The sequence below is a fragment of the Somniosus microcephalus genome, chromosome 12, assembly GCF_052327205.1.
Source record: "Somniosus microcephalus isolate GS21.2 chromosome 12, FLI_Smic_1.0, whole genome shotgun sequence".
In the NCBI taxonomy this organism is placed as follows: domain Eukaryota; kingdom Metazoa; phylum Chordata; class Chondrichthyes; order Squaliformes; family Somniosidae; genus Somniosus; species Somniosus microcephalus.
Genome location: NC_140998.1, coordinates 180,635,347 through 180,661,924, shown reverse-complemented (window position 1 = coordinate 180,661,924; position 26,578 = coordinate 180,635,347). Strand labels below are relative to the sequence as shown.

General features: G+C 62.5%; 1 protein-coding gene across 1 annotated transcript; it reads right to left on the bottom strand.

The window, feature by feature from the left end:
* Positions 1-565: 565 nt before the first annotated feature.
* On the bottom strand, positions 566-16,131 carry LOC147109751 (endothelial PAS domain-containing protein 1-like). The gene is made up of 7 exons (XM_086002361.1): positions 16,055-16,131; positions 15,230-15,336; positions 14,507-14,654; positions 8,581-8,771; positions 1,842-2,029; positions 987-1,138; positions 566-680 (listed from the first exon to the last, which is right to left on the bottom strand). Exons 1-7 carry the CDS (start codon positions 16,129-16,131, stop codon positions 566-568), a joined length of 978 nt encoding a protein of 325 aa, XP_085858487.1.
* Positions 16,132-26,578: the final 10,447 nt, after the last annotated feature.

Below are 26,578 nucleotides of genomic sequence, written 5' to 3'. Positions count from 1 at the left end.
CTCGCTCGCAGGTCAGTGAGTGACGGGACTGGGCGTGACCTCGCTCGCGGGTCACCGGGCGACGGGACTGAGCGCTGCCTCGCTCGCAGGTCAGTGAGTGACGAGACTGGGTGCGACCTCGCCTGCGGGTCAGTGAGTGACGGGACTGAGCGTGACCTCGCTCGCGGGTCACCGGGCGACGGGACTGAGCGTGACCTCGCTCGCGGGTCACCGGGCGACGGGACTGAGCACGACCTCGCTCGCAGGTCAGTGAGTGACGAGACTGGGCGTGACCTCGCTCGCGGGTCACCGGGTGACGGGACTGGGCGTGACCTCGCTCGCAGGTCAGTGAGTGACGAGACTGGGTGCGACCTCGCTCGCGGGTCAGTGAGTGACGGGACTGGGTGCGACCTCGCTCGCGGGTCACCGGGTGACGGGACTGGGCGCGGCCTCGCTCGCGGGTCACCGGGTGACGGGACTGGGCGTGACCTCGCTCGCGGGTCAGTGAGTGACGGGACTGGGTGCGACCTCGCTCGCGGGTCACCGGGTGACGGGACTGGGCGTGACCTCGCTCTGCAGCGAGGGGCTAATTCCTCCCCCACCCCCGACTTACCACGACGAGGTCGCAGGTGAAGTCCGTCTGATGGCTTCTCTTCATCCCACGCTGGGAGCTCGAGTCCCAAACACTGCCCGGAGAGAACCTGCAGGAGTGACCATAGCGTTACTGACCGACTGACCACAGACAGCGACATTCCCGCTCAGCGCCTCACCACCCTGGGAGCACCTTGACCACTCGGATTGCAGCCCCTCAAGGAGGCGGCTCGTCCCCACCTTCCCAGGGCATCGAGGGAAGGGCAACAAATGGCGGCCTTGCCAGCGACGCCATCATCCTCAGAATTAATTACGCCCCCTGTGGTCATTGGTGAAGGAGTTGGGGGCTGCGATGGGGTGCAGGGTCCGTGTGACCGGGGTACGTGTGACGGGGTGGGCAGGGGGCTGGGCAGTACCTGTCAGCCTCGTGGGCTCCCCGCTGGGGCAAGGTCTGGTGTCCTGGGACAGCTTGCAGCTGCTGATTGTCGATGTAAGCCAGCTGGAAATCTTCATCTTTCATTGGAATAAACGGGGCCAAAGTGTCAAGATCCTGATCGACAAACGCACCCTGCACACAAAGGAAAAGACATCACCCAGAGCAGCCATGGAGGGCGGCACAGGCTTGAGGGGCTGAATGGCCTCCTCCTGTTCCTATCTCCCCAACCTGCTCACCAACAACTCCCTGAGCCTCCCACACTCCCTTCACCCCTCCTCAGCGCGGATTCCTTGCTGGGACTACAGGTTCCACTGACTCCGACACCCACACAATCTCCCTGAGCGAGCGGCGACGGCATGTTGCACCATGAGAGGCATCACACCCCGAGCTCCGTCCGGTCCGTACCTGGCGACAGGTGATGGTCGCTGGATACTCGCTCCCTGAGGTCCCGGGTCCTCGGAGCAGGGAATCTCCAGTGCCTTCACGTTACTGGCTCTTCGCGCGGGCCGTGCGATAACAGCGCGGAGAACAAAACGAGGAAAAACTGCAAAGGCTCACTGACGCCGAATTTTTTCAGTCGATCAGTCGCCCCCAGAGGTGCCAAGTCTCACTGGGGTGCCAGATCCTCGAGCAAAGTCTCGCCCAAGCCCTCGCAGGATGTTTGGCCATGGAGTGAAGCACCACTAACATACAACCCGTCCGACAGTCTCACACACGGAGACTGTCCGATCACTGGGCGCTGGGCATGAGCAGGGACTCCAGGTCCCCGGTGATGTCACCACATCCCCATCCCACTTGAGATGAGCTAACTCAATGATTGGAAGCTTTGACTTACCCCAGTGAGGGCACCACTGACGGGTACTGAGAACGAGGAGTGAGGTCCGAGGGTCAGGCCAGCCTCACTCCCCCGGCCAGGGATTCGAGAGCTTTCATCCCCCAACCCTTGGGACCAGAGTCCAGCTTCAGTCGCCACAGACGGGAGTGGCCGATGGGTGTGGAGAGCTGTGTCACACCACTGGACCCCTGCAACAGCAAGAGAAAGACTGGAATTAGGAGCAGACGCTGCCGGCTCTCTCCCCCAAACCCCATCCTTGCTCTCCCCGTCTCCCTCAAACCCCATCCCTACTCTCCCCGTCTCCCTCAAACCCCATCCCTGCTCTCCCCCGTCTCCCCAAACCCCATCCCTACTCTCCCCGTCTCCCCCAAACCCCATCCCTACTCTCCCCGTCTCCCCAAACCCCATCCCTGCTCTCCCTGTCTCCCCAACCCCATCCCTACTCTCCCTGTCTCCCCCAACCCCATCCCTGCTCTCCCCGTCTCCCTCAAACCCCATCCCTGCTCTCCCCGTCTCCCCCAACCCCATCCCTGCTCTCCCCGTCTCCCCCAACCCCATCCCTACTCTCCCCGTCTCCCCCAAACCCCATCCCTACTCTCCCCGTCTCCCCAAACCCCATCCCTGCTCTCCCTGTCTCCCCCAACCCCATCCCTGCTCTCCCCGTCTCCCTCAAACCCCATCCCTGCTCTCCCCGTCTCCCCCAACCCCATCCCTGCTCTCCCCGTCTCCCCCAACCCCATCCCTGCTCTCCCCGTCTCCCCCAACCCCATCCCTGCTCTCCCCGTCTCCCCCAACCCCATCCCTACTCTCCCCGTCTCCCCCAAACCCCATCCCTACTCTCCCCGTCTCCCCCAACCCCATCCCTGCTCTCCCCGTCTCCCCCAACCCCATCCCTACTCTCCCCGTCTCCCCCAACCCCATCCCTACTCTCCCCGTCTCCCCCAAACCCCATCCCTGCTCTCCCCGTCTCCCCCAACCCCATCCCTGCTCTCCCCGTCTCCCCCAACCCCATCCCTACTCTCCCCGTCTCCCCCAAACCCCATCCCTACTCTCCCCGTCTCCCCCAACCCCATCCCTACTCTCCCCGTCTCCCCCAACCCCATCCCTACTCTCCCCGTCTCCCCCAAACCCCATCCCTGCTCTCCCCGTCTCCCCCAACCCCATCCCTGCTCTCCCCGTCTCCCCCAACCCCATCCCTACTCTCCCCGTCTCCCTCAAACCCCATCCCTGCTCTCCCCGTCTCCCCCAAACCCCATCCCTGCTCTCCCCGTCTCCCCCAAACCCCATCCCTACTCTCCCCGTCTCCCCCAAACCCCATCCCTACTCTCCCCGTCTCCCCCAACCCCCATCCCTGCTCTCCCCGTCTCCCCCAAACCCCATCCCTGCTCTCCCTGTCTCCCCAACCCCATCCCTACTCTCCCTGTCTCCCCCAACCCCATCCCTGCTCTCCCCGTCTCCCTCAAACCCCATCCCTGCTCTCCCCGTCTCCCCCAACCCCATCCCTACTCTCCCCATCTCCCCCAACCCCATCCCTACTCTCCCTGTCTCCCCCAACCCCATCCCTGCTCTCCCCGTCTCCCCCAAACCCCATCCCTACTCTCCCCGTCTCCCCCAACCCCATCCCTGCTCTCCCCGTCTCCCCAACCCCATCCCTACTCTCCCCGTCTCCCCCAACCCCATCCCTACTCTCCCTGTCTCCCCCAACCCCATCCCTGCTCTCCCCGTCTCCCCCAAACCCCATCCCTACTCTCCCCGTCTCCCCCAACCCCATCCCTACTCTCCCCGTCTCCCCCAAACCCCATCCCTACTCTCCCCGTCTCCCCCAAACCCCATCCCCGCTCTCCCCGTCTCCCCCAAACCTCATCCCTACTCTCCCCGTCTCCCCCAACCCCATCCCTGCTCTCCCCGTCTCCCCCAAACCCCATCCCTGCTCTCCCCGTCTCCCTCAAACCCCATCCCTGCTCTCCCCGTCTCCCCCAACCCCCATCCCTGCTCTCCCCGTCTCCCCCAAACCCCATCCCTACTCTCCCCGTCTCCCCCAAACCCCATCCCTACTCTCCCCGTCTCCCTCAAACCCCATCCCTACTCTCCCCGTCTCCCTCAAACCCCATCCCTACTCTCCCCGTCTCCCCCAAACCCCATCCCTGCTCTCCCCGTCTCCCCCAACCCCCATCCCTACTCTCCCCCGTCTCCCTCAAACCCCATCCCTACTCTCCCCGTCTCCCCCAAACCCCATCCCTACTCTCCCCGTCTCCCCCAAACCCCATCCCTACTCTCCCCGTCTCCCCCAAACCCCATCCCTACTCTCCCCGTCTCTCCCTCAAACCCCATCCCTGCTCTCCCCGTCTCCCCCAAACCCCATCCCTGCTCTCCCCGTCTCCCCCAAACCCCATCCCTGCTCTCCCCGTCTCCCTCAAACCCCATCCCTGCTCTCCCCGTCTCCCCCAAACCCCATCCCTACTCTCCCCGTCTCCCTCAAACCCCATCCCTGCTCTCCCCGTCTCCCCCAAACCCCATCCCTGCTCTCCCCGTCTCCCCCAAACCCCATCCCTACTCTCCCCGTCTCCCCCAAACCCCATCCCTACTCTCCCCGTCTCCCCCAAACCCCATCCCTGCTCTCCCCGTCTCCCCCAAACCCCATCCCTACTCTCCCCGTCTCCCCCAAACCCCATCCCTGCTCTCCCCGTCTCCCTCAAACCCCATCCCTGCTCTCCCCGTCTCCCCCAAACCCCATCCCTACTCTCCCCGTCTCCCTCAAACCCCATCCCTGCTCTCCCCGTCTCCCCCAAACCCCATCCCTGCTCTCCCCGTCTCCCCCAAACCCCATCCCTGCTCTCCCCGTCTCCCCCAAACCCCATCCCTGCTCTCCCCGTCTCCCCCAAACCCCATCCCTGCTCTCCCCGTCTCTCCCCCCAAACCCCATCCCTGCTCTCCCCGTCTCTCCCCCCAAACCCCATCCCTGCTCTCCCCGTCTCCCCCAAACCCCATCCCTACTCTCCCCGTCTCCCTCAAACCCCATCCCTGCTCTCCCCGTCTCCCCCAAACCCCATCCCTACTCTCCCCGTCTCCCCCAAACCCCATCCCTACTCTCCCCGTCTCCCTCAAACCCCATCCCTGCTCTCCCCGTCTCCCCCAAACCCCATCCCTACTCTCCCCGTCTCCCCCAACCCCATCCCTACTCTCCCCGTCTCCCTCAAACCCCATCCCTGCTCTCCCCGTCTCCCCCAACCCCCATCCCTGCTCTCCCCGTCTCCCCCAAACCCCATCCCTACTCTCCCCGTCTCCCCCAACCCCATCCCTGCTCTCCCCGTCTCCCCCAACCCCATCCCTGCTCTCCCCGTCTCCCCCAAACCCCATCCCTGCTCTCCCCGTCTCCCCCAAACCCCATCCCTGCTCTCCCCGTCTCCCCCAACCCCATCCCTGCTCTCCCCGTCTCCCCCAACCCCATCCCTGCTCTCCCCGTCTCCCTCAAACCCCATCCCTGCTCTCCCCGTCTCCCCCAACCCCCATCCCTGCTCTCCCCGTCTCCCCCAAACCCCATCCCTGCTCTCCCCGTCTCCCCCAAACCCCATCCCTGCTCTCCCCGTCTCCCCCAAACCCCATCCCTGCTCTCCCCGTCTCCCCCAAACCCCATCCCTGCTCTCCCCTTCTCCCCCAAACCCCATCCCTGCTCTCCCCGTCTCCCCCAACCCCATCCCTGCTCTCCCCGTCTCCCCCAACCCCATCCCTGCTCTCCCCGTCTCCCCCAAACCCCATCCCTGCTCTCCCCGTCTCCCCCAAACACCATCCCTGCTCTCCCCGTCTCCCCCAAACCCCATCCCTGCTCTCCCCGTCTCCCTCAAACCCCATCCCTACTCTCCCCGTCTCCCCCAAACCCCATCCCTGCTCTCCCCGTCTCCCTCAAACCCCATCCCTACTCTCCCCGTCTCCCCCAAACCCCATCCCTACTCTCCCTGTCTCCCCCAAACCCCATCCCTGCTCTCCCCGTCTCCCCCAAACCCCATCCCTACTCTCCCCGTCTCCCCCAAACCCCATCCCTGCTCTCCCCGTCTCCCTCAAACCCCATCCCTACTCTCCCCATCTCCCCCAAACCCCATCCCTACTCTCCCCGTCTCCCACAAACCCCATCCCTACTCTCCCTGTCTCCCCCAAACCCCATCCCTACTCTCCCCGTCTCCCCAAACCCCATCCCTGCTCTCCCCGTCTCCCTCAAACCCCATCCCTACTCTCCCCGTCTCCCCCAAACCCCATCCCTGCTCTCCCCGTCTCCCCCAAACCCCATCCCTGCTCTCCCCGTCTCCCTCAAACCCCATCCCTACTCTCCCCGTCTCCCCCAAACCCCATCCCTACTCTCCCCGTCTCCCCCAACACCATCCCTGCTCTCCCCGTCTCCCCCAAACCCCATCCCTACTCTCCCCGTCTCCCCCAAACCCCATCCCTGCTCTCCCCGTCTCCCCCAAACCCCATCCCCTGCTCTCCCCGTCTCCCTCAAACCCCATCCCTACTCTCCCCGTCTCCCCCAAACCCCATCCCTGCTCTCCCCGTCTCCCCCAAACCCCATCCCTGCTCTCCCCGTCTCCCCCAACCCCATCCCTACTCTCCCCGTCTCCCCCAAAGCCCATCCCTGCTCTCCCCGTCTCCCCCAAACCCCATCCCTGCTATCCCCGTCTCCCCCAAACCCCATCCCTACTCTCCCCGTCTCCCCCAAACCCCATCCCTACTCTCCCCGTCTCCCCCCAAACCCCATCCCTACTCTCCCCGTCTCCCCCAAACCCCATCCCTGCTCTCCCCGTCTCCCCCAAACCCCATCCCTGCTCTCCCCGTCTCCCTCAAACCCCATCCCTACTCTCCCCGTCTCCCCCAAACCCCATCCCTGCTCTCCCCGTCTCCCTCAAACCCCATCCCTACTCTCCCCGTCTCCCCCAAACCCCATCCCTGCTCTCCCCGTCTCCCCCAAACCCCATCCCTGCTCTCCCCGTCTCCCTCAAACCCCATCCCTACTCTCCCCGTCTCCCCCAAACCCCATCCCTGCTCTCCCCGTCTCCCCAAACCCCATCCCTGCTCTCCCCGTCTCCCCCAAACCCCATCCCTACTCTCCCCGTCTCCCCCAAACCCCATCCCTGCTCTCCCCGTCTCCCCCAAACCCCATCCCTGCTCTCCCCGTCTCCCCCAAACCCTATCCCTACTCTCCCCGTCTCCCCCAAACCCCATCCCTGCTCTCCCCGTCTCCCTCAAACCCCATCCCTACTCTCCCCGTCTCCCCCAAACCCCATCCCTACTCTCCCCGTCTCCCCCAAACCCCATCCCTACTCTCCCCGTCTCCCCCAAACCCCATCCCTACTCTCCCCGTCTCCCCCCAAACCCCATCCCTACTCTCCCCGTCTCCCCCAAACCCCATCCCTACTCTCCCCGTCTCCCCCAAACCCCATCCCTACTCTCCCCGTCTCCCCCAAACCCCATCCCTGCTCTCCCCGTCTCCCTCAAACCCCATCCCTACTCTCCCCGTCTCCCCCAAACCCCATCCCTACTCTCCCCGTCTCCCCCAAACCCCATCCCTACTCTCCCCGTCTCCCCCCAAACCCCATCCCTACTCTCCCCGTCTCCCCCAAACCCCATCCCTACTCTCCCCGTCTCCCCCAAACCCCATCCCTACTCTCCCCGTCTCCCCCAAACCCCATCCCTGCTCTCCCCGTCTCCCCAAACCCCATCCCTACTCTCCCCGTCTCCCCCAAACCCCATCCCTACTCTCCCCGTCTCCCCAACCCCATCCCTGCTCTCCCCGTCTCCCCAAACACCATCCCTGCTCTCCCCGTCTCCCCCAAACCCCATCCCTGCTCTCCCCGTCTCCCCCAACCCCATCCCTGCTCTCCCCGTCTCCCCCAAACCCCATCCCTGCTCTCCCCATCTCTCCCCCCAAACCCCATCCCTGCTCTCCCCGTCTCCCCCAAACCCCATCCCTGCTCTCCCCGTCTCCCTCAAACCCCATCCCTACTCTCCCCGTCTCCCCCAAACCCCATCCCTGCTCTCCCCGTCTCCCCCAAACCCCATCCCTACTCTCCCCGTCTCCCCCAACCCCATCCCTACTCTCCCCGTCTCCCCCAAACCCCATCCCTACTCTCCCCGTCTCCCTCAAACCCCATCCCTACTCTCCCCGTCTCCCCCAACCCCATCCCTACTCTCCCCGTCTCCCCCAAACCCCATCCCTACTCTCCCCGTCTCCCCCCAACCCCATCCCTGCTCTCCCCGTCTCCCGCAAACCCCATCCCTGCTCTCCCCGTCTCCCGCAAACCCCATCCCTGCTCTCCCCGTCTCCCCCCAACCCCATCCCTGCTCTCCCCGTCTCTCCCCCAAACCCCATCCCTACTCTCCCCGTCTCCCCCAAACCCCATCCCTACTCTCCCCGTCTCTCCCCCAAACCCCATCCCTGCTCTCCCCGTCTCCCCTCAACCCCATCCCTGCTCTCCCCATCTCTCCCCCAAACCCCATCCCTGCTCTCCCCGTCTCCCCCAAACCCCATCCCTGCTCTCCCCGTCTCCCCCAAACCCCATCCCTGCTCTCCCCGTCTCCGCCAAACCCCATCCCTGCTCTACCCGTCTCCCCCAAACCCCATCCCTGCTCTCCCCGTCTCCCCCATACCCCATCCCTGCTCTCCCCGTCTCTCCGCCAAACCCCATCCCTGCTCTCCCCGTCACCCCCACCCCCGACTAGAATCTTCCCTGTGTTGTCGACGACTCCTTACCTCTAATTCTGCAGCTGAGAGTAGCAGCGTCACCGAGCTCTGGCCTGTCCGGTGGATCGGTGCAGAGACATTGAGTGTCCCCGGGGAGCACGGCACCCGTGGGAAACCTCGCTTGCCATCCCCCAGGGTCGTGCTCGAAGCGGGGTTCAGTCTGCTCCACGGAGAACACCATCCCCGGCTGCTCGGGGCTGCTGCAAGGGAAATGCAGACCGTCAATATCCGGGCCGGAACTTCGCCCTCCATTAACCCCACTCTCGATCCATTAACCCCACTCTCGGACCATTAACCCCACTCTCGGTCCATTAACCCCACTCTCGGACTTTTAACCCCACTCTCGGACCATTAACACCACTCTCGGACCATTAACCCCACTCTCGAACCATTAACCCCACTCTCGGACCATTAACCCCACTCTCGAAACATTAACCCCACTCTCGGTCCATTAACCCCACTCTCGGTCCATTAACCCCACTCTCGGACCATTAACCCCACTCTCGGTCCATTAACCCCACTCTCGGTCCATTAACCCCACTCTCGGACCATTAACCCCACTCTCGGACCATTAACCCCACTCTCGGTCCATTAACCCCACTCTCGGACCATTAACCCCACTCTCGGACCATTAACCCCACTCTCGGACCACTAACCTCACTCTCGGACCATTAACCCCACTCTCGGTCCATTAACCCCACTCTCGGACCATTAACCCCACTCTCGGTCCATTCACCCCACTCTCGGTCCATTAACCCCACTCTCGGACCATTAACCCCACTCTCGGACCATTAACCCCACTCTCGGTCCATTAACCCCACTCTCGGACCATTAACCCCCACTCTCGGACCATTAACCCCACTCTCGGACCATTAACCCCACTCTCGGACCATTAACCCCACTCTCGGACCATTAACCCCACTCTCGGTCCATTAACCCCACTCTCGGTCCATTAACCCCACTCTCGGACCATTAACCCCACTCTCGGACCATTAACCCCACTCTCGGTCCATTAACCCCACTCTCGGTCCATTAACCCCACTCTCGGACCATTAACCCCACTCTCGGACCATTAACCCCACTCTCGGACCATTAACCCCACTCTCGGACCATTAACCCCACTCTCGGACCATTAACCCCACTCTCGGACCATTAACCCCACTCTCGGTCCATTAACCCCACTCTCGGTCCATTAACCCCACTCTCGGTCCATTAACCCCACTCTCGGACCATTAACCCCACTCTCGGTCCATTAACCCCACTCTCGGTCCATTAACCCCACTCTCGGACCATTAACCCCACTCTCGGTCCATTAACCCCACTCTCGGACCATTAACCCCACTCTCGGACCACTAACCTCACTCTCGGACCATTAACCCCACTCTCGGTCCATTAACCCCACTCTCGGTCCATTAACCCCACTCTCGGTCCATTAACCCCACTCTCGGACCATTAACCCCACTCTCGGACCATTAACCCCACTCTCGGACCATTAACCCCACTCTCGGTCCATTAACCCCACTCTCGGACCATTAACCCCACTCTCGGTCCATTAACCCCACTCTCGGACCATTAACCCCACTCTCGGTCCATTAACCCCACTCTCGGACCATTAACCCCACTCTCGGACCATTAACCCCACTCTCGGACCATTATCCCCACTCTCGGACCATTAACACCACTCTCGGACCATTAACCCCACTCTCGGTCCATTAACCCCACTCTCGGTCCATTAACCCCACTCTCGGACCATTAACCCCACTCTCGGACCATTAACCCCACTCTCAGGTTCCATTAACCCCACTCTCGGTCCATTAACCCCACTCTCGGACCATTAACCCCACTCTCGGACCATTAACCCCACTCTCGGACCATTAACCCCACTCTCGGACCATTAACCCCACTCTCGGACCATTAACCCCACTCTCGGTCCATTAACCCCCACTCTCGGACCATTAACCCCCACTCTCGGTCCATTAACCCCACTCTCGGTCCATTAACCCCCACTCTCGGACCATTAACCCCACTCTCGGTCCATTAACCCCACTCTCTCGGACCATTAACCCCACTCTCGGACCACTAACCTCACTCTCGGACCATTAACCCCACTCTTGGTCCATTAACCCGACTCTCGGTCCATTAACCCCACTCTCGGTCCATTAACCCCACTCTCGGACCATTAACCCCACTCTCGGACCATTAACCCACTCTCGGACCATTAACCGCACTCTCGGACCATTAACCCCACTCTCGGTCCATTAACCCCACTCTCGGTCCATTAACCCCCACTCTCGGTCCATTAACCCCCACTCTCGGTCCATTAACCCACTCTCGGACCATTAACCCCACTCTCGGACCATTAACCCCACTCTCGGACCACTAACCTCACTCTCGGACCATTAACCCCACTCTCGGTCCATTAACCCCACTCTCGGTCCATTAACCCCACTCTCGGTCCATTAACCCCACTCTCGGACCATTAACCCCACTCTCGGACCATTAACCCCACTCTCGGACCATTAACCCCACTCTCGGTCCATTAACCCCACTCTCGGTCCATTAACCCCACTCTCGGTCCATTAACCCCACTCTCCGTCCATTAACCCCACTCTCGGTCCATTAACCCCACTTTCGGACCATTAACCCCACTCTCGGTCCATTAACCCCACTCTCGGTCCATTAACCCCACTCTCGGTCCATTAACCCCACTCTCGGACCATTAACACCACTCTCGGACCATTAACCCCACTCTCGGTCCATTAACCCCACTCTCGGTCCATTAACCCCACTCTCGGACCATTAACCCCACTCTCGGACCATTAACCCCACTCTCGGTCCATTAACCCCACTCTCGGTCCATTAACCCCACTCTCGGACCATTAACCCCACTCTCGGACCATTAACCCCACTCTCGGACCATTAACCCCACTCTCGGACCATTAACCCCACTCTCGGACCATTAACCCCACTCTCGGTCCATTAACCCCACTCTCGGACCATTAACCCCACTCTCGGTCCATTAACCCACTCTCGGTCCATTAACCCCACTCTCGGACCACTAACCTCACTCTCGGACCAGTAACCCCACTCTCGGTCCATTAACCCCACTCTCGGTCCATTAACCCCACTCTCGGTCCATTAACCCCACTCTCGGACCATTAACCCCACTCTCGGACCATTAACCGCACTCTCGGACCATTAACCCCACTCTCGGTCCATTAACCCCACTCTCGGTCCCATTAACCCCCTACTCTCTCGGTCCATTAACCCCACTCTCGGTCCATTAACCCCACTCTCGGTCCATTAACCCCACTCTCGGACCATTAACCCCACTCTCGGACCATTAACCCACTCTCGGACCACTAACCTCACTCTCGGACCATTAACCCCACTCTCGGTCCATTAACCCCACTCTCGGTCCATTAACCCCACCTCTCGGTCCATTAACCCCACTCTCGGACCATTAACCCCACTCTCGGACCATTAACCCCACTCTCGGACCATTAACCCCACTCTCGGTCCATTAACCCCACTCTCGGTCCATTAACCCCACTCTCGGTCCATTAACCCCACTCTCCGTCCATTAACCCCACTCTCCGTCCATTAACCCCACTCTCGGTCCATTAACCCCACTTTCGGACCATTAACCCAACTCTCGGTCCATTAACCCCACTCTCGGTCCATTAACCCCACTCTCGGTCCATTAACCCCACTCTCGGTCCATTAACCCCACTCTCCGTCCATTAACCCCACTCTCCGTCCATTAACCCCACTCTCGGTCCATTAACCCCACTCTCGGACCATTAACCCCACTCTCAGTCCATTAACCCCACTCTCAGTCCATTAACCCCACTCTCGGTCCATTAACCCCACTCTCGGTCCATTAACCCCACTCTCAGTCCATTAACCCCACTCTCGGACCATTAACCCCACTCTCGGACCATTAACCCCACTCTCGGACCATTAACCCCACTCTCGGTCCATTAACCTCACTCTCGGACCAGTAACCCCACTCTCGGACCATTAACCCCACTCTCGGTCCATTAACCCCACTCTCGGACCATTAACCCCACTCTCGGACCATTAACCCCACTCTCGGTCCATTAACCCCACTCTCAGTCCATTAACCCCACTCTCAGTCCATTAACCCCACTCTCGGACCATTAACCCCACTCTCGGTCCATTAACACCACTCTCAGTCCATTAACCCCACTCTCGGACCATTAACCCCACTCTCGGACCATTAACCCCACTCTCGGACCATTAACCCTACTCTCGGACCATTAACCCCACTCTCGGTCCATTAACCTCACTCTCGGACCATTAACCCCACTCTCGGACCAGTAACCCCACTCTCGATCCATTAACCCCACTATCGGACCAGTAACCCCACTCTCGATCCATTAACCCCACTCTCAGTCCATTAACCCCACTCTCGGTCCATTAACCACACTCTCGGTCCATTAACCCCACTCTCAGTCCATTAACCCCACTCTCGGTCCATTAACCCCACTCTCGGACCATTAACCCCACTCTCGGTCCATTAACCCCACTCTCGGTCCATTAACCCCACTCTCGGTCCATTAACCCCACTCTCGGACCATTAACCCCACTCTCGGACCATTAACCCCACTCTCGGACCATTAACCCCACTCTCGGACCATTAACCCCACTCTCGGTCCATTAACCCCACTCTCAGTCCATTAACCCCACTCTCGGTCCATTAACCCCACTCTCGGTCCATTAACCCCACTCTCGGACCATTAACCCCACTCTCAGTCCATTAACCCCACTCTCAGTCCATTAACCCCACTCTCGGTCCATTAACCCCACTCTCAGTCCATTAACCCCACTCTCAGTCCATTAACCCCACTCTCGGACCATTAACCCCACTCTCGGACCATTAACCCCACTCTCGGTCCATTAACCTCACTCTCGGACCAGTAACCCCACTCTCGGACCATTAACCCCACTCTCGGTCCATTAACCCCACTCTCGGACCATTAACCCCACTCTCGGACCATTAACCCCACTCTCGGTCCATTAACCCCACTCTCAGTCCATTAACCCCACTCTCAGTCCATTAACCCCACTTTCGGACCATTAACCCCACTCTCGGTCCATTAACCCCACTCTCAGTCCATTAACCCCACTCTCGGACCATTAACCCCACTCTCGGACCATTAACCCCACTCTCGGACCATTACCCCCACTCTCGGTCCATTAACCTCACTCTCGGACCATTAACCCCACTCTCGGACCAGTAACCCCACTCTCGATCCATTAACCCCACTATCGGACCAGTAACCCCACTCTCGATCCATTAACCCCACTCTCAGTCCATTAACCCCACTCTTGGTCCATTAACCACACTCTCGGTCCATTAACCCCACTCTCGGACCATTAACCCCAATATCGGACCAATAACCCCACTCTCGGACCATTAGCCCCACTCTCGGTCCATTAACCCCAATATCGGACCATTAACCCCACTCTCGGACCATTAACCCCACTCTCGATCCATTAACCCCACTCTCGGACCAGTAACCCCACTCTCGATCCATTAACCCCACTATCGGACCAGTAACCCCACTCTCGGTCCATTAACCCCACTCTCGGACCAGTAACCCCACTCTCGATCCATTAACCCCACTATCGGACCAGTAACCCCACTCTCGGACCATTAACCCCACTCTCGGTCCATTAACCCCACTCTCGATCTATTAACCCACAGATTCAATAATAACTTTCAAAAGGGAATTGGATAAATACTTGAAAAGGAGAAATTTGCAGGGCTGTGGGGAAAGAACCGGCACAGGCACAATGGGCCGAATGGCCTCCTTCTGTGCTGTAAGATTCTAACCCCAGTGAGGGTCCGTGTGGCTGGGAGTGGGGGAGACGGAGATGTGATGGGAGGGGAGGGCATCAATGTTACCTCAATACGTAGTTAACGCAGACAACACACATCGGCCATTTGCTCTGGCTCTCGTAGACCACGGTCGCTTCTGTCTGCACCCAGATATAACCTCCGAACCGGAGCAGCATCCTATACTGCCCGCTGGACATCTGCCCTGTCTTCAACACTGTCGACAAACAGAGGCCACAAAAACCGTCAACTCCCACAGGTGGAAATGGCGCAGATACAGTCCTTGGACCCATGCACCCCGCATACCCACCCACCCCCCCAAACCCCACCCACCCCAAACCAACACCCCAAACCCCACCCCACCCACCCACCCCACCCCCACCCACACCCAAAACCCCAACCCCCAAACCCCACCCCCACCCACCCACCCCCCCAAACCCCACCCACCCCAAACCAACACCCCAAACCCCACCCCCACCCACCCACCCCCCCAACCCAAACCAACACCCCAAACCAACACCCCAAACCCCACCCCCACCCACCCCCAAAGCCCACCCACCCACCCCCCAAAACCCACACCCACCCAATACCCACTCACCCCAAAGCCCAGCCCCCAAATCCCACCCCCCAAATCCCAACCCCACCCACCCACCCAAAACCTACCCCCCAAAACCCCACCCCACAAACCCCACCCCCAACTACCCACCCAATACCCACCCACCCCATACCCCTACCCACCCCATCTGCCCAGCGATAGTTTATCTGGTTTTAATTAGTTACAGGGTTACTTACAGCTGTGGTGCCTTTTGCAGAGGTGCTTCAAGTCCTGTGCGTGGATGAAGCGGTACACAGACTGTCCCAGCAGCTGGCTCACGTCAAAGCCAATTAGCTCTTGGACTCTGTGTTAACACAAAGTGTTGGAATTGATCGATTCTCCTGATCATTAAACCCCCCGGAGCGGGGTCTCCCCGACCTGAGCTCAGCATCAACATACCCCGAAACTGAGAGAGACCCAAACACAGAGAGAGAGAGAGACCCAAACACACACACAGGGAGACTTAGACAACACTTGTGCACTAACAATGACAATAAAGTTTATTATTATTATTATTATTATTTAGGCTTGGGCTGATAAATGACAAGTTACATTCGCGCCACACAAGTGCCAGGCAATGACTATCTCCAACAAGCGAGAGTCTAACCACCGCCCCATGACATTCAATGGCATTGCCATCACAAAATCCCCCACCATCAACATCCCGGGGGTCACCATTAACCAGAAACATAACTGGACGAGCCACATAAATACTGTGGCAACAAGAGCAGGTCAGAGGCTGGGTATTCTGCGGCGAGTGTCTCACCTCCTGACTCCCCAAAGCTTTTCCACCATCTACAAGGCACAAGTAAGGAGTGTGATGGACTACTCTCCACTTGCCTGGATGAGTGCAGCTCCAACAACACTCAAGAAGCTCGACACCATCCAGGACAAAGCAGCCCGCTTGATTGGCACCCCATCCACCACCTTAAACATTCACTCCCAGAGCAGCGATGCCCCCCTCCCCCCGAGTATTGAGCCTCACAGACTAGGAATGTCCCGGGATCGACCCCTGGGCTGACCTCAGTCTGGCAAATGCCGCAATTGGCACCAGGGTCCCTGAGCCTGACCTCTCCGCGTGGGTTGCCACGTGCCTCATCGTCGAATAGCTGGGCCATCTACTCAGGGTGGCCGCAGGCCAGGTGCGGGCCAGGGGTTCGCCCAGTGCCGGGGGGTCCGGGAGGTTCGGGGTTAGTCCGGTGCCGGGAGGTTCGGGGTTAGTCTGGTGCCGGGGGGTTCGGGATTAATCCGGTGCCGGGGTTTAGTCCGGTGCCGGGGGTTTGGGGTTAGTCTGGTGCCGGGAGGTTTGGAGTTAGTCTGGTGTCGGGAGGTTCGCGGTTCATCTGGTGCCGGGGGGTTCAGGTTAGTCCGGTGCCAGGGTGTTCAGGGTTAGTCCGGTGCCGGGGGGTTCGGGGTTAGTCCGGTGCCGGGAGGTTCGGGGTTAGTCCGGTGCCGGGGGTTTGGGGTTAGTCTGGTGCCGGGAGGTTTGGAGTTAGTCTGGTGTCGGGAGGTTCGCGGTTCATCTGGTGCCGGGGGGTTCAGGTTAGTCCGGTGCCGGGGGGTTTGGGGTTAGTCCGGTGCCGGGGGGTTCGGGGTTAGTCCGGTGCCGGGAGGTTCGGGGTTAGTCCGGTGCCGGGGGGTTCGGGGTTAGTCCGGTGCCGAGAGGTTCGGGGTTAGTCCGGTGCCGGGGGGTTCGGGGTTAGTCCGGTGCCGAGAGGTTCGGGGTTAGTCCGGTGCCGGGAGGTTCGGGGTTAGTCCGGTGGCGGGGGTTTCGGTGGGGGGGTTTAGGGGTTAGTCCGGTGCCGGGGGGTTCGGGGTTAGTCCGGTGCCGGGGGGTTCGGGGTTAGCCCGGTGCCGGGGGTTCGGGGTTAGTCTGTTGCCAGGGGGTTCGGGGTTAGTCCGGTGCCGGGGGGTTCGGGGTTAGTCCGGTGCCGGGGGGTTCGGGGTTAGTCCGGTGCCGAGAGGTTCGGGGTTAGTCCGGTGCCGGGAGGTTCGGGGTTAGTCCGGTGGCGGGGGTTTCGGTGGGGGGGTTTAGGGGTTAGTCCGGTGCCGGGGGGTTCGGGGTTAGTCTGGTGCCGGGGGGTTCGGGGTTAGTCTGTTGCCAGGGGGTTCGGGGTTAGTCCGGTGCCGGGGGGTTCGGGGTTAGTCCGGTGCCGGGGGGTTCGGGGTTAGTTTGGTGCCGGGGGGTTCGGGGTTAGTCTGGTGCCGGGGGGTTTGGGGTTTGTCTGGTGCCGGGGGGTTCGGGGTTAGTCGTGCCGGGGGGTTCGGGGTTTGTCTGGTGCCGGGGGGTTCGGGGTTAGTCCGGTGCCGGGGGGTTTGGGGTTAGTCCGGGGGGGAAGGGGTTCGAGGGTTAGTCTGGTGCCGGGAGGTTTGGGGTTAGTCTGGTGTTGTGAGGTTTGGTGTTAGTCCGGTGCAGGGGGGTTTGGTGTTAGTCCAGTGCCGGGGGCTTCAGGATTAGTCTGGTGCCGGGGGGTTCGGGGTTAGTCCAGTGCCGGGGGCTTGGGGTTAGTCTGGTGCCGGGGGGTTTGGGGTTAGTCCGGCGCCGGGAGGTTTGGGGTTAGTCCAGTGCAGGGAGGTTTGGGGTTAGTCTGGTGCCGGGGGCTTCGGGGTTAGTCTGGTGCCGGTGGGGTTTAGGGTTAGTCCGGTGCTGGGAGGTTCGGGGTTAGTCTGGTGCCGGGAGGTTCAGTGTCAGTCCGGGGGGGGGTTCGAGGGTCAGCCCGGTGCCAGGGGGTTTGGGGTTAGTCCAGTGCCGGGGGGTTCGGGGTTTGTCTGGTGTCGGGGGGTTCGGGGTTAGTCCGGTGCCAGGAGGTTCGGGGTTACTCCGGGGGGGTGCTTCGAGGGTTAGTCTGGTGCCGGGAGTTTTGGGGTTAGTCTGGTGTCGTGAGGTTTGGTGTTAGTCCGGTGCCGGGGGGTTCGCTGTTAGTCCAGTGCCGGGGGGTTCAGGGTTAGTCCAGTGCCGGGGGTTTGGGATTAGTCCGGTGCCGGGAGGTTTGGGGTTAGTCCGGTGCAGGGAGGCTTGGGGTTAGTTCGGTGTCGGGAGGTTCGGGGTTAGTCTGGTGCCGGGGGCTTCGGGGTTAGTCTGGTGCCGGGGGGGTTTGGGGTTAGTCCGGTGCCGGGAGGTTCGGGGTTAGTCTGGTGCCGGGAGGTTCAGGTTTAGTCCGGGGGGGGGTTCGAGGGTCAGTCCGGTGCTGGGGGGTTCGGGGTTAGTCCGGTGCCGGGAGGTTCTGGGTTAGTCCGGTGCCGGGAGGTTCGGGGTTAGCCCGGTGCCAGGAGGTTCGGGGTTAGTCCGGGGTGGGGGGGGGGTTCGGGGTTAGTCCAGTGCCGAGAGGTTCGGGGTTAGTCCGGTGGCGGGGGTTTCGGGATTAGTCCAGTGCCGGGGGGTTCGGGGTTAGTCCGGTGCCATGGGGTTCGGGGTTAGTCTGGTGCCGGGGGGTTCGGGGTTAGTCCGGTGCCGGGGGGTTCGGGGTTAGTCCGGTGGCGGGGGTTTCGGGATTAGTCCAGTGCCGGGGGGTTCGGGGGTTAGTCCGGTGCCGGGGGGTTCGGGATTAGTCCAGTGCCGGGGGGTTCGGGGTTAGTCCGGTGCCATGGGGTTCGGGGTTAGTCTGGTGCCGGGGGGTTCGGGGTTAGTCCGGTGCCGGGGGGTTCGGGGTTAGTCCAGTGCCGGGGGGTTCAGGGTTAGTCCGGTGCCGGGAGGTTCGGGGTTAGTCCGGTGCCGGGGGGTTCGGGGTTAGTCCAGTGCCATGGGGTTCGGGTTTAGTCCGGTGCCGGGAGGTTCGGGGTTAGTCCGGTGCCGGGGGGTTCGGGGTTAGTCCAGTGCCGGGGGGTTCGGGGTTAGTCCGGTGCCGGGGGGTTCGGGGTTAGTCTGGTGCCGGGGGGTTCGGGATTCGTCCGGTGCCGGGGGGTTCGGGGTTAGTCTGGTGCCGGGGGGTTCGGGGTTAGTCCGGTGCTGAGAGGTTCGGGGTTAGTCCGGTGCTGGGAGGTTCGGGGTTAGTCCAGTGGCGGGGGTTTCGGTGGGGGGGTTCGGGGGTTAGTCCGGTGCCGGGGGGTTCGGGGTTAGTCCGGTGCCGGGGAGTTCGGGGTTAGTCTGGTGCCGGGGGGTTCGGGGTTAGTCTGGTGCCAGGGGGTTCGGGGTTAGTCCGGTGCCGGGGGGTTCGGGGTTAGTCTGGTGCCGGGGGGTTCGGGGCTAGTCTGGTGTCAGGGGCTTCGGGGTTATTCCGGTGCTGGGAGGTTCTGGGTTAGCCCGGTGCCGGGGGGTTCGGGGTTAGTTTGGTGCCGGGGGGTTTGGGGTTAGTCTGGTGCCGGGGGGTTCGGGGTTTGTCTGGTGCCGGGGGGTTCGGGGTTTGTCTGGTGCCGGGGGGTTCGGGGTTTGTCTGGTGCCGGGGGGTTCGGGGTTAGTCCGGTGCCGGGGGGTTCGGCGTTAGTCTGGTACCGGGGGGTTCGGGGTTAGTCTGGTGCCGGGGGGTTCGGGGTTTGTCTGGTGCCGGGGGGTTCGGGGTTAGTCCAGTGCCGGGGGGTTTGGGGTTAGTCTGGTGTCAGGGGCTTCGGGGTTAGTCCGGTGCCAGGTGGTTCTGGGTTAGTCCGGTGCCGGGGGGTTCGGGGTTAGTCTGGTGCTGGGAGGTTCGGGGTTAGTCCGGTGCCAGGAGGTTCGGGGTTAGTCCGGGGGGGAGGGGGTTCGAGGGTTAGTCTGGTGCCGGGAGGTTTGGGGTTAGTCTGGTGTTGTGAGGTTTGGTGTTAGTCCGGTGCAGGGGGGTTTGGTGTTAGTCCAGTGCCGGGGGCTTCAGGATTAGTCTGGTGCCGGGGGGTTCGGGTTTAGTCTGGTGCCGGGAGGTTTGGGGTTACTCCGGTGCCGGGGGGTTAGGGGTTAGTCCGGTGCCGGGAGGTTTGGGGTTAGTCCAGTGCAGGGAGGTTTGGGGTTAGTTCGGTGCCGGGAGGTTCAGGGTTAGTCTGGTGTGGGGGGCTTCGGGGTTAGTCTGGTGCCGGTGGGGTTTGGGGTTAGTCCGGTGCTGGGAGATTCGGGGTTAGTATGGTGCCGGGAGGTTCAGTGTCAGTCCGGGGGGGGGGGGGGGTTCGAGGGTCAGTCCGGTGCCAGGGGGTTCGGGGTTAGTCCGGTGCCGGGGGGTTCGGGGTTTGTCTGGTGCCGGGGGGTTCGGGGTTAGTCCGGTGCCGGGGAGTTCAGTGTTAGTCTGGTGTCGGGGGCTTCGGGCTTAGTCCGGTGCCGGGAGGTTCGGGCTTAGTCCGGTGCCAGGAGGTTCGGGGTTACTCCGGGGGGGTGGTTCGAGGGTTAGTCTGGTGCCGGGAGTTTTGGGGTTAGTCTGGTGTCGTGAGGTTTGGTGTTAGTCCGGTGCCGGGGGGTTCGGTGTTAGTCCAGTGCAGGGGGCTTCAGGGTTAGTCTGGTGCTGGGGGGTTCGGGGTTAGTCCGGTGCTGGGAGGTTCGGGGTTAGTCTGGTGCCAGGAGGTTTGGGGTTATTCCGGTGCCGGGGGCTTTGGGGTTAGTCCGGTGCCGGGAGGTTTGGGGTTAGTCTGGTGCCAGGGGGTTTGGGGTTAGTCCGGTGCCGGGGGGTTTGGGGATAGTCCGGTGCCGGGAGGTTTGGGGTTAGTCCGGTGCCAGGGGGTTTGGGGTTAGTCCGGTGCCGGGAGGTTCGGGGTTAGTCCGGTGCCGGGAGGTTCAGGGTTAGCCTGGTGCCTGGAGGTTTGGGGTTACTCCGGTGCCGGGGGGTTTGGGGTTAGTCCGGTGCCAGGAGGTTTGGGGTTAGTGCGGTGCCGGGAGGTTTGTGGTTAGTCCGGTGCCAGGAGGTTTGGGGTTAGTCCGGTGCCGGGAGGTTTGGGGTTAGTCAGGTGCCGGGAGGTTTGGGGTTAGTCTGGTGCCAGGGGCTTCGGGGTTAGTCCTGTGCCGGGGGGTTTGGGGTTAGTCTGGTGCCGGGAGGTTCGGGGTTAGTCTGGTGCCGGGGGGTTCGGGATTAGTCCGGTGCCGGGGTTAGTCCGGTGCCGGGGTTTTGGGGTTAGTCTGGTGCCGGGAGGTTTGGAGTTAGTCTGGTGTCGGGAGGTTCGCGGTTCATCTGGTGCCGGGGGGTTCAGGTTAGTCCGGTGCCGGGGTGTTCGGGGTTAGTCCGGTGCCGGGGGGTTCGGGGTTAGTCTGGTGCCGGGAGGTTCGGGGTTAGTCCGGTGCCGGGGGGTTCGGGGTTAGTCCGATGCCGAGAGGTTCGGGGTTAGTCCGGTGCCGGGAGGTTCGGGGTTAGTCCGGTGGCGGGGGTTTCGGTGGGGGGGTTCGGGGGTTAGTCCGGTGCCGGGGGGTTCGGGGTTAGTCTGGTGTCAGGGGCTTCGGGGTTATTCCGGTGCTGGGAGGTTCTGGGTTAGCCCGGTGCCGGGGGGTTCGGGGTTAGTCTGGTGCCGGGGGGTTCGGGGTTTGTCTGGTGTCGGGGCTTCGGGGTTAGTCCAGTGCCGGGGGGTTCGGGGTTAGTCTGGTACCGGGGGGTTCGGGGTTAGTCTGGTGCCGGGGGGTTCGGGGTTTGTCTGGTGCCGGGGGGTTCGGGTTTAGTCCGGTGCCGGGGGGTTTGGGGTTAGTCTGGTGTCAGGGGCTTCGGGGTTAGTCCGGTGCCGGGAGGTTCTGGGTTAGTCCGGTGCCGGGGGATTTGGAGTTAGTCTGGTGTCGGGAGGTTCGCGGTTCATCTGGTGCCGGGGGGTTCAGGTTAGTCCGGTGCCGGGGTGTTCGGGGTTAGTCCGGTGCCGGGGGGTTCGGGGTTAGTCCGGTGCCGGGAGGTTCGGGGTTAGTCCGGTGCCGAGAGGTTCGGGGTTAGTCCGGTGCCGGGAGGTTCGGGCTTAGTCCGGTGGCGGGGGTTTCGGTGGGGGGGGTTCGGGGGTTAGTCCGGTGCCGGGGGGTTAGTCCGGTGCCGGGGGGTTCGGGGTTAGTCTGGTGCCGGGGGGTTCGGGGTTAGTCTGGTGCCAGGGGGTTTGGGGTTAGTCCGGTGCCAGGGGGTTCGGGGTTAGTCCGCTGCTGGGGGGTTCGGGGTTAGTCTGGTGTCAGGGGCTTCGGGGTTATTCCGGTGGTGGGAGGTTCTGGGTTAGCCCGGTGCCGGGGGGGTTCGGGGTTAGTCTGGTGCTGGGGGGTTCGGGGTTAGTCTGGTGCCGGGGGGTTCGGGGTTAGTCTGGTGCCGGGGGGTTCGGGGTTTGTCTGGTGCCGGGGGGTTCGGGGTTTGTCTGGTGCCGGGGGGTTCGGGGTTAGTCCGGTGCCGGGGGGTTCGGGGTTAGTCTGGTGCCGGGAGGTTCGGGGTTAGTCCGGTGCCAGGAGGGTCGGGGTTAGTCTGGGGGGGGAGGGGGTTCGAGGGTTAGTCTGGTGCCGGGAGGATTGGGGTTAGTCTGGTGTTGTGAGGTTTGGTGTTAGCCCGGTGCAGGGGATTTGGTGTTAGTCCAGTGCCGGGGGCTTCAGGATTAGTCTGGTGCCGGGGGGGTTTGGGGTTAGTCCGGTGCTGGGAGGTTCGGGGTTAGTCTGGTGCCGGGAGGTTCAGGGTTAGTCCGGGGGGGGTTTCGAGGGTCAGTCCGGTGCTGGGGGTTCGGGGTTAGTCCGGTGCCGGGAGGTTTGGGGTTAGTCCGGTGCCGGGGGGTTCGGGGTTAGTCTGGTGCCGGGGGGTTCGGGGTTAGTGTGGTGCCGGGGGGTTCGGGGTTTGTCTGGTGCCGGGGGGTTCGGGGTTAGTCCGGTGCCGGGAGGTTCTGGGTTAGTCCGGTGCCGGGGGGTTCGGGGTTAGTCTGGTGCCGGGAGGTTCGGGGTTAGTCCGGTGCCAGGAGGGTCGGGGTTAGTCTGGGGGGGGAGGGGGTTCGAGGGTTAGTCTGGTGCCGGGAGGATTGGGGTTAGTCTGGTGTTGTGAGGTTTGGTGTTAGCCCGGTGCAGGGGATTTGGTGTTAGTCCAGTGCCGGGGGCTTCAGGATTAGTCTGGTGCCGGGGGGGTTTGGGGTTAGTCCGGTGCTGGGCGGTTCGGGGTTAGTCTGGTGCCGGGAGGTTCAGGGTTAGTCCGGGGGGGGTTTCGAGGGTCAGTCCGGTGCTGGGGGTTCGGGGTTAGTCTGGTGCCAGGAGGTTCGGGCTTAGTCCGGGGGGGGTTCGAGGTTTAGTCTGGTGCCGGGAGTTTTGGGGCTAGTCTGGTGTCGTGAGGTTTGGTGTTAGTCCGGTGCCGGGGGGCTCGGTTTTAGTCCAGTGCCGGGGGCTTCAGGGTTAGTCCAGTGCTGGGGGGTTCGGGGTCAGTCCGGTGCTGGGAGGTTCGGGGTTAGTCTGGTGCCAGGAGGTTTGGGGTTAGTCCGGTGCCGGGGGCTTTGGGGTTAGTCCGGTGCCGGGAGGTTCGGGGTTAGTCCGGTGACGGGAGATTCGGGGTTAGTGTGGTGCCTGGAGGTTTGGGGTTAGTCCGGTGCCGGGGGGTTTGGGGTTAGTCCGGTGCCAGGAGGTTTGGGGTTCGTCCGGTGCCGGGAGGTTTTTGGTTAGTCCGGTGCCAGGAGGTTTGGGGTTAGTCCAGTGCCGGGAGGTTTGGGGTTAGTCCGGTGCCGGGGGGTTCGGGGTTAATCCGGTGCCGGGGGGTTCGGGGTTAGTCCGGTGCCAGGGGGTTCGGGGTTTGTCTGGTGCCGGGGGATTCGGGGTTAGTCCGGTGCCGGGGAGTTCAGTGTTAGTCTGGTGTCGGGGGCTTCGGGGTTAGTCCGGTGCCAGGAGGTTCGGGGTTAGTCCGGGGGGGGGTTCGAGGTTTAGTCTGGTGCCGGGAGTTTTGGGGTTAGTCTGGTGTCGTGAGGTTTGGTGTTCGTCCGGTGCCGGGGGGTTCGGTATTAGTCCAGTGCCGGGGGCTTCAGGGTTAGTCTGGTGCTGCGGGGTTCGGGGTTAGTCCGGTGCTGGGAGGTTCGGGGTTAGTCTGGTGCCAGGAGGTTTGGGGTTAGTCCGGTGCCGGGGGCTTTGGGGTTAGTCCGGTGCCGGGAGGTTTGGGGTTAGTCTGGTGCCAGGGGGTTTGGGGTTAGTCCGGTGCCGCGGGGTTTGGGGTTAGTCCGGTGCCGGGAGGTTTGGGGTTAGTCCGGTGCCAGGGGGTTTGGGGTTAGTCCGGTGCCGGGAGGTTCGGGGTTAGTCCGGTGCCGGGAGATTCGGGGTTAGTCTGGTGCCTGGAGGTTTGGGGTTAGTCCGGTGCCGGGGGGTTTGGGGTTAGTCCGGTGCCAGGAGGTTTGGGGTTAGTCCGGTGCCGGGAGGTTTGTGGTTAGTCCGGTGCCAGGAGGCTTGGGGTTAGTCCGGTGCTGGGAGGATTGGGGTTAGTCAGGTGCCGGGAGGTTTGGGGTTAGTCTGGTGCCAGGGGCTTCGGGGTTAGTCCGGTGCCGGGGGATTTGGGGTTAGTCTGGTGCCGGGGGGTTCGGGGTTAATCCGGTGCCGGGGGCTTGGGTTAGTCTGGTGCCGGGAGGTTTGGGGTTAGTCCGGTGCCGGGAGGTTTGTGGTTGGTCCGGTGCCAGGAGGTTTGGGGTTAGTCTGGTGCCAGGGGCTTCGGGGTTAGTCCGGTGCCGTGGGATTTGGGGTTAGTCTGGTGCCGGGGGGTTCGGGGTTAGTCCAGTGCCGGGGGCTTGGGTTAGTCTGGTGCCGGGAGGTTTGGGGTTACTCCGGTGCCGGGGGGTTTGGGGTTAGTCAGGTGCCGGGAGGTTTGGGGTTAGTCTGGTGCAGGGAGGTTTGGGGTTAGTCCGGTGCCGGGGGGTTCGGGGTTAGTCTGGTGCAGGGAGGTTTGGGGTTAGTCCGGTGCCGGGGGGTTCGGGGTTAGTCTGGTGCCGGGGGGTTCGGGGTTTGTCTGGTGCCGGGGGGTTCGGGGTTTGTCTGGTGCCGGGGGGTTCGGGGTTAGTCCGGTGCCGGGGGGTTCGGGGTTAGTCTGGTACCGGGGGGTTCGGGGTTAGTCCGGTGCCGGGGGGTTCTGGGTTTGTCTGGAGCTGGGGGGCTCAGGGTTAGTCCGGTGCCGGGTGGTTTGGGGTTAGTCTGGTGTCAGGGGCTTCGGGGTTAGTCCGGTGCTGGGAGGTTCTGGTTTAGTCCGGTGCTGGGGGGTTCGGGGTTAGTCTGGGACCGGGAGGTTCGGGGTTAGTCCGGTGCCAGGAGGTTTGGGGTTAGTCTGGGGGGGGAGGGGGTTCGAGGGTTAGTCTGGTGCCGGGAGGTTTGGGGATAGTCTGGTGTTGTGAGGTTTGGTGTTAGTCCGGTGCAGGGGGGTTTGGTGTTAGTCCAGTGCCGGGGGCTTCAGGATTAGTCTGGTGCCGGGGGGTTCGGGGTTAGTCCAGTGCCGGGGGCTTGGGTTAGTCTGGTGCCGGGAGGTTTGGGGTTACTCCGGTGCCGGGGGGTTTGGGGTTAGTCCGGTGCCGGGAGGTTTGGGGTTAGTCCAGAGCAGGGAGGTTTGGGGTTAGTCCGGTGCCGGGAGGTTCAGGGTTAGTCTGGTGCCGGGGGCTTCGGGGTTACTCTGGTGCCGGGGGGGTTTGGGGTTAGTCCGGGGGGGGGGTTCGAGGGTCAGTCCGGTGCTGGGGGGTTTGGGGTTAGTCCGGTGCCGGGGGGTTCGGGGTTAGTCCGGTGCAGGGGGGTTCGGGGTCAGTCCGGTGCTGGGGGGTTCGGGGTTAGTCCGGTGCCGGGGGGTTCGGGGTCAGTCCGGTGCTGGGGGGTTCGGGGTTAGTCCGGTGCCGGGGGGTTCGGGGTTAGTCCGGTGCCGGGGGGTTCGGGGTTAGTCCGGTGCCGGGGAGTTCAGTGTTAGTCTGGTGTCGGGGGCTTCGGGGTTAGTCCGGTGCCAGGAGGTTCGGGGTTAGTCCTGGGGGGTGTTCGATGTTTAGTCTGGTGCCGGGAGTTTTGGGGTTCGTCTGGTGTCGTGAGGTTTGGTGTTAGACCGGTGCCGGGGGGTTCGGTGTTAGTCCAGTGCCGGGGGCTTCAGGGTTAGTCTGGTGCTGGGGGGTTCGGGGTTTGTCCGGTGCTGGGAGGTTCGGGGTTAGTCTGGTGCCTGGAGGTTTGGGGTTAGTCCGGTGCCGGGAGATTCGGGGTTAGTCTGGTGCCGGGGGGTTCGGGGTTAATCCGGTGCCGGGGGCTTGGGTTAGTCTGGTGCCGGGAGGTTTGGGGTTAGTCCGGTGCCGGGAGGTTTGTGGTTAGTCCGGTGCCAGGAGGTTTGGGGTTAGTCCGGTGCCGCAAGGTTTGGGGTTAGTCAGGTGCCGGGAGGTTTGGGGTTAGTCTGGTGCCAGGGGCTTCGGGGTTAGTCCGGTGCCGGGGGATTTGGGGTTAGTCTGGTGCCGGGGGGTTCGGGGTTAGTCCAGTGCCGGGGGCTTGGGTTAGTCTGGTGCCGGGAGGTTTGGGGTTACTCCGGTGCCGGGGGGTTTGGGGTTAGTCCGGTGCCGGGGGGTTTGGGGTTAGTCCGGTGCCGGGAGGTTTGTGGTTAGTCCGGTGCCAGGAGGTTTGGGGTTAGTCCGGTGCCGCAAGGTTTGGGGTTAGTCAGGTGCCGGGAGGTTTGGGGTTAGTCTGGTGCCAGGGGCTTCGGGGTTAGTCCGGTGCCGGGGGATTTGGGGTTAGTCTGGTGCCGGGGGGTTCGGGGTTA